Source organism: Dermacentor silvarum, chromosome 1, assembly GCF_013339745.2.
Source record: "Dermacentor silvarum isolate Dsil-2018 chromosome 1, BIME_Dsil_1.4, whole genome shotgun sequence".
NCBI lineage: Eukaryota > Metazoa > Arthropoda > Arachnida > Ixodida > Ixodidae > Dermacentor > Dermacentor silvarum.
This window is the reverse complement of record NC_051154.1, coordinates 431,142,972-431,156,759: the sequence shown is the minus strand read 5'-3', so window position 1 is coordinate 431,156,759 and position 13,788 is coordinate 431,142,972. Positions and strand designations below refer to the sequence as shown.

At 45.7% G+C, this 13,788-nt stretch overlaps 1 protein-coding gene across 1 annotated transcript; it reads right to left on the bottom strand.

Moving 5' to 3' along the window:
* Positions 1–770: 770 nt before the first annotated feature.
* Positions 771–1,394, bottom strand: LOC119448162 (uncharacterized). Its single transcript, XM_037711620.1, has one exon. It carries the CDS (start codon positions 1,392–1,394, stop codon positions 771–773), a length of 624 nt encoding a protein of 207 aa, XP_037567548.1.
* Between the last annotated feature and the right edge of the window lie 12,394 nt (positions 1,395–13,788).

Genomic DNA, 13,788 nt, shown 5'->3' with positions numbered 1-13,788 from the left:
TTTTTGTTTGCAGTTGACGTAGGGCCACTGCTTGTGCCCTGTTTAGGTGTTTGTGTGGTGGTGGGAATGCTCTTCTGACTTGTTGGTACATCTTTGTAATGGCGTTGTATGTGGTCAGTCTGTCCCGTTCGGTTCGGGGATCTTCCCGAGAGGGTTGGCCGGGCGTGGTCCGTCAGCTCTCGCGCTCTGCGGTGGGCTACCTCGTTGAGGTTTGGGGGTGCCTGGTAACCCGTGTTGACGTGGGCGGGGAACCATACGATACGACTCGGGTGTTCCTTGGGGGTGCGTATTCTCTTAAGAATGTTGATGGCTTTAGGGGAAATGCGTCCTTTGGCAAAGTTTCTCACCGCCGCCTGGGAATCGCTCAGGACGGTGTTGCAATCCGAATTCCAGAGGGCCAGGGCAATGGCTACCTCTTCGGCTTCCTCTGCATGTTGGGTTTCGACGCTACACGCGTTGTCAGTTTTGGAGTTGGTGTCTATTAATCCTAAAGTGAAGTGTCTGCCATCGAGGTGTTCCGCGGCGTTAACGAAGCGCGCGTCGGTTTCCGTTCCGTACGATCGCAGGAGGGTTTTGGCTCTTGCTTGACTGCGACCATTGTTGAAGTCAGGGTGGACGTTCCGAGGGATGGCTGCAACGTGTATGGTTTCTTGGATTTGCTTGAGTATTTGTGCTTTGTATCCGTGTTGTTTGTGGTACGTGATGCCCAGTCGATCGAGGATGTATCGGCCCGTGTCGGTCTCTGTTAGTCTTTCGAGCTGAGAAATGCGTTATGCTTCGGTGATCTCCTCGAGCATGTTGTGCAGTCCTATCTCAAGGAGGAGTTTCGTACTGGCGGAGTCCGGGACGCCGAGGGCAAGCTTAAACGTCCTTCGGATAAGCACGTTAATCTTGTTTCTTTTGCTAGTTGACCAGTTGTGAAAGGTCGCCACGTAGGCAATATGGCTGATGGCGAAAGCGTGGATGAGCCTGATGGTGCTTTCCTCTGTCATGCCATTTCTGTTGTTTGTGATCCGCCGGATTAGGCGCACGACATTGCTGACCTTGGTCGTTAGTTTGTTGACAGTCTCGCCATTAACTCCGTTCGTTTCGATGAGCATACCTAGGACCTTGATCTTGCGTACCTTTGGCATTTCGATCCCTTCCTGTGTGTGGATTTTGATTTCTTCGTGTTGTGTCGGTCCGCCGTATCCCTTGGGCGTTCTGCCCTTGAGGGTGGGACGGTATAGCAGGAGTTCCGACTTTCCGGGGGATAATCGTAGGCCCGTCCCCGCGAGGAACTGTTCTACCTTGTGGACGGATTCTTGGAGTTTGATCTCTATTTGGCCGTCGCTTCCATTACTAGTCCAGATGGTGATGTCATCCGCGTAGATGGTACGGTGGACGCCATGCATTTCTTGTAGTTTCCGCGGGAGGTCGAGCATCACGAGGTTGAATAGCAGGGGGGGGGGGGGGATATGACCGAGCCCTGCGGCGTTCCCTCGCTGCCCATGTTCAGTTCTTCCGTTTCCATGTATCCGGCAATGAGTGTGGCTTTTCGGTCCGTGAGGAAGTCCCTGACGTAGTTGTATGGTCGGACGCCCAGGTTCCGGTTTGAGATTTGATCTAGGATGGCGGAGTGCGCCACGCTGTCGAACGCTTTTTCTAGATCGAGGCCGAGGATCACCTTGGTGCCCCGGGTTCGTTCGTCTAGAATCTGTTCCTCGAGCTGTAGCATGGCGTGCTGTGTGGAGAGGTGAGCGCGGAAACCAATCGTGGTGTGTGGATATGCGTGTGTCTCCTCGAGGTGTGAGTTTATGCGGTTGAGGAAGGCGTGTTCCATGACCATCCGGACGCAAGACGTCAGCAAGATTGGTCTTAGGTTTTCGAGGCTCGGGGGCTTTCCGGGTTTGGGAATTAGGATGACCTTGGATGCCTTCCGTTGGAGTGGGATATTGCCTTCTTTCCAGCAACCGTTGATGAAGTCGGTCAGTTTGTCGATGGACTTGTCGTCTAGCTTTCTTAAGGATTTATTTGTGATTCTGTCTGGCCCCGGCGCGGATTTGCCATTGAGTCCGTGCAGCGCCGTTCTCATGTCGGCCATGCTGAAGGGTTCGTCTAGGGCGGGGTTCGGCTCACCCCGATAGTCCCGTGGCCGGATTATGAATGTTTGAGGTAGGTATTTGTTTCTCAGTTTTGGGATAACGCTGTTTCGGTCCGTTGCGTTTATCTCCGTGTAGAGGAGCCTGCGCAGGTTGTCTCGTTGGTTGGATTTACTCTTGGTTTCATCTAGGAGGCGCTTGAGGAGCTTCCACGTCTGTCCGTTGTGAAGTTGGCCGTCCGCGGCGTTGCAGACATTGTCCCATTGTTGCCTGCTCAGCGTTTGACAGTGCTCTTCGATCTCTCGGTTGAGATCGGCGACTTTTTTCCTTAGTTTGCGGTTGCGTCGCGGGCCTTTCCACCGGTTTAGCAAGGACGTTTTGGCCTCGATGAGGTGGGCTATGCGGCTGTCCATCTTCTCGGTTTGGATCTCGGTGGTGATGGTGTGTGTGGCTCTTACGACATTATTGATCAGTGCCAAGACTGAAAAATTCATTCTCAACACCTGGCCCACACAATTACCTGTGGCGATTTCAACGCCCATTACATAATTTGGGGCAGTATGCGCACCTGTGGGCCAGGATATAGGCTGGCTAATTTACTCGCGGATTATCGCATTGAACCATTTAACGATGGTAGCAGTACTTATCTGAAGGGGCCACGAGTCACCAGTTGCATTGATCTATATTTTGTGTCAAGGTCTTTTGTTCAGAGGTTTAGCTGGTGCACTGACTTCAAGACAAGGGGCAGTAACCACTACCCCGATTGTGATATCGGCTTCTGGTTTACAAGTGCTTTCACTAAATGTAAAGATGACATGCCCAGACTGGGATGCTTTTAGAGATACCTCCAGCCGAGGTATTACAGCTGCAACTCGAGACAGTGAACTTGTGCCGACAATAGCCCATTTCCCAAAGAAAACATCGCGTACTACATTCCGGAACCCTAATATTCCTGCTAATCATGAAGCATATACGAGCACCTTCGCGCTATCCGAAGGCATGCGGAGCGAAAAGCACTACGCACTAAGAATCTTGAAGATCTGCGTGCTTCTCGACTAGCACAGTGCCGAATAAGACGCTACCTCACGAAATTGTGTCGACAACGGTGTAGAGGTTTCTGCGCGAGGCTGGATGTACATAAATCAGTGGCTAGTATATGGCGTGTCATCAGACGGCTGTGAATGCCAGCCCAGCAATTACACCCTTTCAACGCGCTCTCATTACACGAAGGACTAATCGTGAAACAAACTGCAGAAGAATACTGTAGGCTTATACCTGGATCTGGGCATCGCGGCACACGCAGCGTTTCTTCGGCTGACAAACAACCTCCGTCAACGTCTATGGATGCCATGGACTTCCCCTTCACCATGAAAGAACTGTCAGCAGCTATAGCTGATACTAACAAAAAGTCTTCTCCCGGCCTCGACGAAGTCAACTATCAAGCTGTAGCGCACCTTTTCCGCAACTGCCGTCTCTGACTGCTGGAAGTGCTTCGTGGACAAGTCGTACAGTGCCTGCCGAATGGAAACTCGCTAAAACTGTACCCGTCATCAAGGCTGGGAAACAGCCGATCAGCTAAGCATCTTTCCGACCTATTGCTCTGCTCAGCTGTGTTGTGAAACTAACGGGAAAAAATTATTCATAAGCGAGTAATATGGCTTTCGTTTTTAGGCAGAATAGACCGGCACTGGACAATATAATATCCCTGATTTCCTCCGTAGAAGAGCATCTAACTACTGGGCATATTCCAATCGTCATCTTTCTTAACATCAAAGCCGCCATCGATTCTGTTTTACATCATTGAGTTCTTGAGGCCCTTGAAGCTGTAGGCCTTGGAGGACGCCTTTATACATGGCTATCCAACTATCTCCAAAGACGACAGCTTTGCATGGCAGCTCCAGAAGGTCTGACATATTGCTATGCTGTTTAAAAATGAATTTCACAAGGGGCAGTCCTTAGCCGTTTACTATTAAACATCACTTTCGTTCACTTGAAGGAGAGCCTACCAACTGAGGTTCATGTGACGCGGTACGCTGGCGACATCTGTATATGGATTGCGTCACGATCTCGTCAAGTAACTCAGCAGAGACTACAGCGAGCGCTTTTCAACATGCCATCGTACCTTACATCAGTGGGCTACACCTATGACCAGAGAAGAGCGTCGCAGTAGCATTTCCTCGAAAACGCATAGATTTCTGCTCACTGATACTTAGTGATCGAGCCCTTTCCTATGTACGTACATAACGCGTTCTCGGTGTCATTGATCGATCGTAACCTCTCCTGGACACCGGAAGTGAAAATGTAAGGGGGGCAAATCTCCGCCGCATCCAAAATTATTAGTTTTCTTGCTGGACCCTGGAGGGGTAGCGACTGCCGGTCGATGTTGACACTTCATAATGCTTATGTTTATGGCCTCCTGCGCTATAGCCTTCCTGTCCTGCAGCGACTGTCCCCAACCAATAAGTAAAGCTTGAAAGCGGCGCGTAACAATAGTCCACGTGCTTGTCTCGGTCTTCCGCAGGGTTCGTCTTGTATAGGGACAGTAGCTGAGGCTCACTGTTTAAGTCTTGAGCTGCACGAATTCAGAAAACACCCCCATACATATAAGGAACGTGGTCCAAAACAATAACTATTTCTTGAGTGATATCAAAACGCGAAAGAATTCCGGATTCGGGCAATCTGTTTGCGAAATTCCACTGACTATCTCCAAACAGGCACCACATATGCCAAAACAGCTCCTTCCGTGGATGCCTATCTCCTCTGCACATTCGAAAGTACATCCCTGGAACAGAGTCCAAGAAGAACATTCCTCAAAGAACTGTTTTACAGACGGCACTGGCCTACATGAGCGTAAAGTACTCTGCTACAAAGAACATAATCACTGACGGCTCCCCTACCCAACATAGCTCTTCCTGTGGTATTTCGTTCCTTCCACGGACCAGACATTTTCATTGCATTTAGACGGAGTACCATCATCAACATTGTCTGAGCTGTATGCGATAAACATACGATAAAATACATACCACGACCGCTTCAACAGCAATGAACAATCTTCACAGACTCAAAAGCAGCATAGCAATACCTTTGCATGAAAAGAACTAAATCAAGCAATTAGATTTTGGTCCCGGACATCGCACACCTACGCCACTTGGCATCAAACGCGGGATATCTGATAGCATTTAAGTGGCTTCCCAAGTAACACAGAACGTTGTGTAAACGTTGCCTGATTGTAACAAATGTCAGGCAACGTTAAACAGCCAACCTCAATGTTGAATGTACGTTGCTAGCTGTACGTTCAAGTGATGTCATAATAAAATGTCACAGCAAAATCCCGACACCCACACTGTGTCAACGTTGCATGTAAACATTATTTTAACGTGTAAATGCTATCAATGTAGCAACGTTACAAAACAGCACGTTCCCAGAACGTTGCCGGATGTCACCAATATTACCATTAATGTGATGCCAGGCTGCTTTAGCATTTTGCATGGGTACGTTCATGCAATTATAAGATATTTTCATTTTCAACTGAACACTCATCTTTATCATACAGTGAGGTATGGAGCTGTATAGTGGCAATGCAGTAATTATGTTCTAAGGAACACCATGTTAAATTATGTTTATTGTGCTTCTCCACAGATAAGAACTGCTACAAAATTATACTAATTAAATGGCAGAAGCATTCACATGATAAAAATGCTAATTGTTGCAACGGTTTACCTATAGTAGACAAAGTTACGCATGAAAGTATTCTTTTCTTCCGCACCATATGCACAAGACCTTGCGACTGCTTGCACGCCACATGCTCCTAAAAGTGGAAACATTAAGCAGTCGCCATCATGAATAGGCACAAGCCCCATGATACGAGCTTCATAAAAATGACGAACACATCCACACTGGATATACACAGATCATAACTACTTGTCTATATGAAAAACTGTGCGTTTTTTTTTCAGATCACGTATGGCTTACAACATAGAAACGGCATTAGAGCAAATGACTATAAGCCACCACTACAGCTGCAAACACATCGTACACCACCACACATTACTGCCACACACCACATAGGACACATGCACGCTGCAGAGACATGTTTTTTAGGAGAAATCTTCGCGAGCCGCCCGATCAACACAGAAGGCACGGACGACAGGAGCGCAACCCGCTCACATTCAACACACCGACACGAAAGGAAATGCGGACGATACGAGTGTAACCTGCGCCACACGAGCTATCAACCCTCGTGGATTTGATCCTTTCCGACTGAAACAGTCACAACGCGCACGGAAACATCGCCCACTGCACATGGGTACCCCCGATATCGTGTCAACAATTACTGAGGCTACAATTTATGTTGACGACATGAGAAAGTTATTTAAAACGAAGTGATCGCGTAGGAAAGGTAGGCAGCATCGCGAAACCTCATGGATTGGCTTCGATACAGCTTCGAGACAGCCCAAACCGTTCAAATCACGCCACAGCGACGGCTAGATAGGGATAACGTTAGCTAATCTCGAAGGCCATGCTTTTGCTGGCTGCAGACGGCGGAATCAATTCAAAAGTAAAAATACGTGATTGAATTTCTTTCTGCGCTAAACTATAGCGTAAAATGTAGATTTTTCTATGGTTATTTTGTCTCGCAACATCTATACGTACTTTGCTGCAACCAGGCACAAAATTTTAGCGTCTGAGTGTACCAGTTAATACTTTTGGCATCACAGAGATCACAACAGTCTCACAAGTATGCAGGCGGCGCTGTTGTTTTTCCTCCCTGTTCTGTGATGGCGGTCGTATGTGCGGGGTGCAAGGATGCGTTTGCTTGATCGTGTGTTTTTGTGTTTGCTGTAATAAAGTGGGTCGCAGTTAGCATGCACAGAAGTGCCTGAAGATACCTTGTGTCATGCTGCAAACTCGCTATATGCGTGGCGCGCCAGGCAAATCTGGACCAACGATTTTATGCCGTGGAGTGCGGCCCCTTTGTTTCTCGTCGTGGAAAGTTGGGCGGACGTCGCAAAGAAATAATGCGTGTTAGCGCGCCTCAGCTCGTCCACTACACAGCGGCATGTATGCGGAGAGTAACATCGTCGACGCTGCACCGGCAACTTCGAGAGCGCTTTGCGAGCGTGTCTTACCATTCAAAAGGTAAGTAATCGTGCTGGCTAACTACACGCGTATTGTGCGAGCTTCTCGTGTGTGCATAGCGTGCGCTAATTTAGGAAATAGAAGTCCCGCGACAACAGTGAAAACTGTGCTGATGCTTTCTGAACGCTGGTTGTCAGCACTTAGTTACGCAAGTTTATTGCTTCGATGCGAAATTGAAAATCTTGATAATGCTTTCTTCCTATGAGAAAATTACCTTTGGAAATAATCGTGTTCATCATGTGCACGCTGTGCGTGATCTCCCGCTTTTCTGCTGAAGTTGCATAATAACGACTCATTTGCCTCTTCACCGATTCTTATTGCAATGATGTTTCCTCGCCTTTAAATGCTTTGACGTTGTAAATAATCTCTGCTTGCGAAGTTTTCGGTTTACGACAGTTTTAGAGAAAAAAAATGTAAGCAATCACAGCGTGCTACTAGTACAACTTACCTATAAAGACAAGACAGGCTACAAAGACGTTGTGTAGACATATCTGAAGCTGCACATTAGGACTTAAAAAAAGGACAATACCCAATAACAACAGCCCATGCGACACTACAGTCAACACTACAGTTCACGTCTACAGTCTACTTCGACACTACAGTCCACGCGACACTTCATTCCTTGTCTGTCGTACTCACTTCGTCCCGTCCTAGCACTGTTTGTTCCCGTCGTAACGATGTTCCGACCAGCCCAGACCAGCACACTCCTTCTGGGACTTCATACACGAGAGGCATGGATGGACCATTTTTGTGATTTCTCCCTTTCTCCTCTATTTACCCCATTTCCCGATAGCCTTTCAAGCCAGTAGTTTCTATGCACATACAAATTTATCGGTGAATTGCAGTGCAGATGTAGGCAACGACAGAGTCAAGACGACAGACATGTGGCAACATTTAACAAAAAGGTTTATTTTCGCCGACCCATGTTTATAGCTGCAGTCACCAGATTGCACATGCGCAATTCGCACCCTTAGGAAGAAAGTTAACTCTTTGTCTGACAAGTGTACAGATGGTGTGCTGATACACACAGAGCCAAGTCATGAAATCTTTTCAGCCTCAATAATTTCATGTGTTTGTTGATCACCGCTTCTGCTGGAAACAGTACACTGAGCAAACGACGGTGCAGTCACACGAACTGCAATGACATTCAAGCCTACCGTCACGCACGTTTTTTCTTGACACTATATGAGTGTTCTATCAGCGGGTCATTGATACAGTGTCCCATTTGACCTGTGTACTGTTTACCACAAGAAAGAGGGATACAATGAACCACGTTGCTAACACAGGTTACGAACATAATTTGGTGTTTTTGTTACATGTGTGGCATTTTGCGACATTGCCTTTGATTACGCAACTTTAGAATGATATGCAATTTTCTTGATATTGTGAGAGCGCATGAATGTAGGATATGACAGCCAGTTTTTATGTCTGTCAGATGCAGTGACCACATAAACCTCTGCTCTGAAAAGCGCATGCGCCGAGAGGTTGCCATGTGGTCACTGCATCTGACAGACATAAAGTGGCTGTCATACCATACATTCATAGGCTGCAGTATCATGAAAACTGCAGATCGTTCCAAAGTTAAAGTTGTCTTCTCTGCACCTCAGAAGCCTCTAAAGTTGTGTAATCAAAGCAAATGTGGCAGCACAGCACACAAGTGTAACAAAAAGCCCACAAATCCATTCGTCACCTATGTTAAAACATGGTTTAGTGTACCGCTCTTTCTTGTGCTAAACAGTACATAGGTCAAACAGGACGCTGCATCCATGACCGGCTGTGAGAACAGTCATACATTGTCAAGAAAAATGTGTGTGACAGTTGGCTTGCATGTTGTTGCAGTTCGTGTGCCTGTGAACCATTGCTTGCTCGGTGTACTGTTGTCAGCAGAAGCAGTGATAAACTAACACGTGAAATTACTGAGGCTGAAAAGGTTGCACGACTTGGCCCTGTGTTTGTCAGCATCTGTACACTTATCAGACACAGAGTTGACCTTCCTAAGGGTGTGAATTACGCTTATTACAATGTGATGAGTGGCGGCTATAAACATGAGTGGCCGAAAATAAAGCTTTTTGTTGAAAGTTGGCACACCTCTATTGTCTCGTCTTTTTTGTCGTCAATATCTGTGCTGACATTCACCAATATGTTGTACCAAAAAGTCAAATTTATCACTCACTCATTGGAACTTTCTTTCATTACGAATGAAATGTGATTTTGTTACCGTGGTGGAGCATTCACTTCATTTGTTAATTATTGCTCTCTTCCAAGAGTGAACTGGATGTAACAAGCAGCCGTGGCATTGCAAGGAAGCTTTATGTTAAAGGAGTATATTGATACTAACGTCTTAACTGCTCAGCGTAATAAAGGAAGTTGGTATTGTTTATTGTGCTTTCCTTGCTCTTGTGTCCAAACTTATAGCTATAATGGTTAGGTTTTACTGAAATTTGCTTTTAATGTTTTGCATTATTCTCCTGCGTAAGGTCACTATTGTTTATTTCACAGTTATGTGAACCTTAAGTTGTTTGTAAGCATTTTTATACCCTGTTTTTACTGTAGACATGGCTTACTTCAGTTTTTAAGATGGCACTTCATAGTTTGATGTAATTCATGTCTCTGCAGGTTACCGCATTATTGACTTGAAAACCAGTGAGGTCTCTTGATGCAAGTGAAGCTACCAAGAGAAGCATGTGTGCATCGCTTGTACTGCTGACCATCTTCTGCAAAAGTGAAGGCTGGCTGTCAGTGCTTGGATGACTTTGTTACTCTACCTCCTGGGCTGTGTTGACTACTTCACACTTGCTGCCATGTATGCAAGCTTAGGCAAAAAGGCCGGCTGGATGCTTGGCAGGACATAGTATCGAACAGTAGTGGTACTGTGCTGTGTTCTTGTACAATTCAAAGTGAATAAGGACAGTATTTGTGCTGTTATTATGAAGTATAAATTGTTTTCTGCCATTGAAATAAGGGAACTCGACAAAAAAGCAAAAAATTTCGAAGTCTGACCTAAATGGGAAGGCAACATATATTGTGTTGTAGCTGTTAGTAGAGTGTCTTAATATGCGACACAAGACCTTGATGTTTAATGAAAAATATATTTAAGTGTGTTATCAGTGCTGTTAACGTTGTTTCTCTAAGTTACTGTAATCTAAGTGTCATTATTTGTTGCCAGTTTGGTGTAAGCACACGGTAAATAAATGCATGGTTTGACATTACAACCAGGTTTGTCTATAACATATTCACTATTATTTAAGGTGGACCAATGCATATTCATGGGTGCATTTCAACCAACACATATTCCTTCTGCACAAACAATTCCTACATACTAGCGTTTGTTCTTAGCAGCTGATGTTGGCTATTATGAAATTTCTTGAATATACATGCAGCTACCGATACATGATTTTTAGAGCAGTAAGTCGGAAGCAAAGAAACTGATTTTTTCTGTGGCAAAAGATTAAATGATATGTTTAAAGAAAATGAACATTTGTGGAAGATTTTTACTTTCCTGCTGTGAACCTTTATACGAGAACCTCTGCCCACTGGACGTGCATGCTGATGTCTTGCTGTTATAGCCAAAATGAAAAAGTGTTCTTATGAACCACTTTGTTGCTTTGCATTATGCACTGTTACTTGCAGTCAGCTTCTATACGCTGTGCTATGGACAACAGCAAGACAACTCAGGGGAACCACCATGTGAAACAATTAAAGATTCTGGATTAGGGCCAGTTGGTACTATATATAGTGCAAGACAAATCAGCTGTCCGTACAGCACTGCTGTCAGCATGACACTGATGACACCACCGCAAACCCTCAAATTTATATTAGTTTGACAGATTATGCATTCTAGTAGTTTTCGTATTGCATATGCATGAAAATCTAAACAAGAATTCATGAAAAACAGGATTCTTTTACGTATATATCTTGTGTATCTTACCACCACAAGGTAAGATACACAGATATCTTGGTAACATACACAAGATATAGTCACCCATTTTTGTTTCATATTTTCATGCATATGAAACATGAAAAAACTAGAATGCATAATCTGTCAAGCAAATATAAATTTAAGGGTTTGCGGTGCTGTCAGCCGTGGCATGCAGACAGCACTGCTGTTATGTATGTCTATGGATATTCTGCATTGTAATTTGAGTGTTGCTTGAACGTCAGATACGTACCTTGGCTGAAAGCTCAAGTGACATAAGGCAACCTCCAGATTACGTTGTCAGGAAGTTCGGTTAACATTATGTCATCGTCGTGAATGTGCTGCTCAACGCTGCCAAACGTTACAGCCCAACGTTGTCTGGCGATCAAAAAAAAGCGTACATTAGCAGCATGTAGGCAACGTTATCCACCGACATTTGTGTACATTCACAGAACGTTACGGCAGCATTTTGCATTACTTGGGTTCCAGGACATTCCGGTATAATAAGTAATGAAAAAGCGGTTAAGGCAGCCCGCCCAGGACATGACCACGCAACATTTATAAGAGTTCTTCACTAAAAGTGAGGTTTCAGCTTTGACGAAGCGACATGTACTCAATGAACGGCGTAGAAGATGGCCTTCACCTTCAGACAAATATTGGTTTTTGTTCAACATCGACTCAGAACTCCAATCGAAGCAACCACTGTTCTTGTTACTTCATGTGTACCATAGGGATCGGTTTTCTGACCCATTACTATTTCTTGTTTATATTATTGACTTGCCTGTCGGTATCAACCCTAGCATTAAGCTCGTTTCTGATGATTGCGTGTTTATCGTGTAATTAATAACCCACACGACCTTCCTATTTTGCAATCCAACATTGACGCTATTTACAACTTGTACGACAAGTGGCTTATTAAAATAAATACATCTAAATGTAAGGTCATGAGAGTAATGCATCACAATAAAGCTAATGACAACTTTGCTTATACCCTTAATAACTCGGCTTTAACCCGCGTTACTAGTTACTGCTATCTTGGCGTATATGTAACACACAACCTCTCACGGAATATGCAAGTTGAACATGTAATTAATAATTAATCGCGTGCTTGGATTTCTACGCCGAAATTTTTCAACCGTTCCCTCCGATTTAAAGATTAAATTGTACACAGCTCTAGTATGATCAAAATTATAGTATGCTTGCTCTATTTGGGATCTGTCTAGCGCCGCTTTAATCATTGCCCGTCATCCGTTCAGAACCGCACTGCCCGACATGTGCTCTCTAATTACTCTCGCTATGCCAGCGTTTCTTCAATGAAAGCCAATTTAGGTCTACCGCCTCTTAAGTAACGCCGCAAGTGCTTCCGCTTAAACCTCTATCACAAAATTTTTTACACTAACCCAACACTTCAAAAATAATTTTTTCCTCCCCCCACATCACGTGTCGTCACGGATCGATCATAAACTCAAGGTTAAAATTCCGTTATGCCGCACTAACAATTGCCATGCCTCTTTTTTGCCCCAAACAAGTAGTGACTTGAACCACCTTGCCGCTTCCGTCACTGTAACCCAAGACCCTGCCGCCTTGAAATTTGCGATTAACAATTTATTGTTACAACACTCCTCGATCTCTGTAATGCCCTCGGGACCTTAGAGTATGAAGATAAATAAATACAGTATATATATATATATATGTCTACCACGGCATCTGGGGACCCTCTATTAGCGACTTCGACTGAAGGCCGCGTACACAAACCATCTTCTTTTTCGCAATGGCGACGCCGCAAATCCATGCTGTGACAACTGTGGTGAGCTGGAATCTATAGAGCACCTTTTGCTGGAGTGCCCAGCTTACAGAGATGGACGGCACCGATATAAAATGAACATAGAAAAGCTTTCCGGAAAAGAATTTTCGGAGTCCCCCACTATGGCGTGCCTCATAATCAGATCGTGGTTTTGGCACGTAAAACCCCATAATTTAATTTTTTTTCAGCGAAGGTTCGTGTGGTCTATCACTTCAACGGAAACTGAGCGGCGAATGCACAGCGCATACAAAGGTCAGAGCTGTGTGGAGATCGCTTTTAAGAGACGGTGCGGGTGACCGCCGCAGCCGGGCAAAGTACAAGCGCGGTTGTTGTCAGAGTAGAAGCTGCACCCCCCTCCTTCCCGCGTTGCCTTCCCGCTTTCTTCCTTTCACGTGGGAGATTGAGTAGCGAGTTCCCCTTCCGCCCGGTTGCAAGATACGCATTTGGTGCCGCAGCACAATGTCGCCCCGCCTCCCTCCCTCCCATACCTCCACGGCCTTTCGCGCGAGGGAAGTCGCGTTTGCTTTCCGCCATGCGTTTGCTCTCCGCGATAGCGCGCGTCCCCCGCGAGCTTTCACTCGCGTGTACGGTGCGCGGCGACGATTTTATCGCCCTTGGACTTTATACGGAACCTCACGGTGACGGCGACGACGATGGCAGAAATCCGCTTGAAATGTCCATATAATTGCTATCGCAATAAAAAGTTCTGCGCTAAGTGGCGCAGAAAGGCAGCGGCGTTGACGGGCGAATCTCGCCTTCGTCTGGCAAGAGACACGCCAGCGTGAGGCACAAAGCCTTCGCGCGTTCGCGGCGCATGATGCGAAATCTGCCAGTCGCATTCCTAAAGC

Bases quoted from the DNA above. Each gene is read 5' to 3' on its own strand.
- LOC119448162 (XM_037711620.1), bottom strand. From the start codon at position 1,394: ATGCATGGCGTCCACCGTACCATCTACGCGGATGACATCACCATCTGG.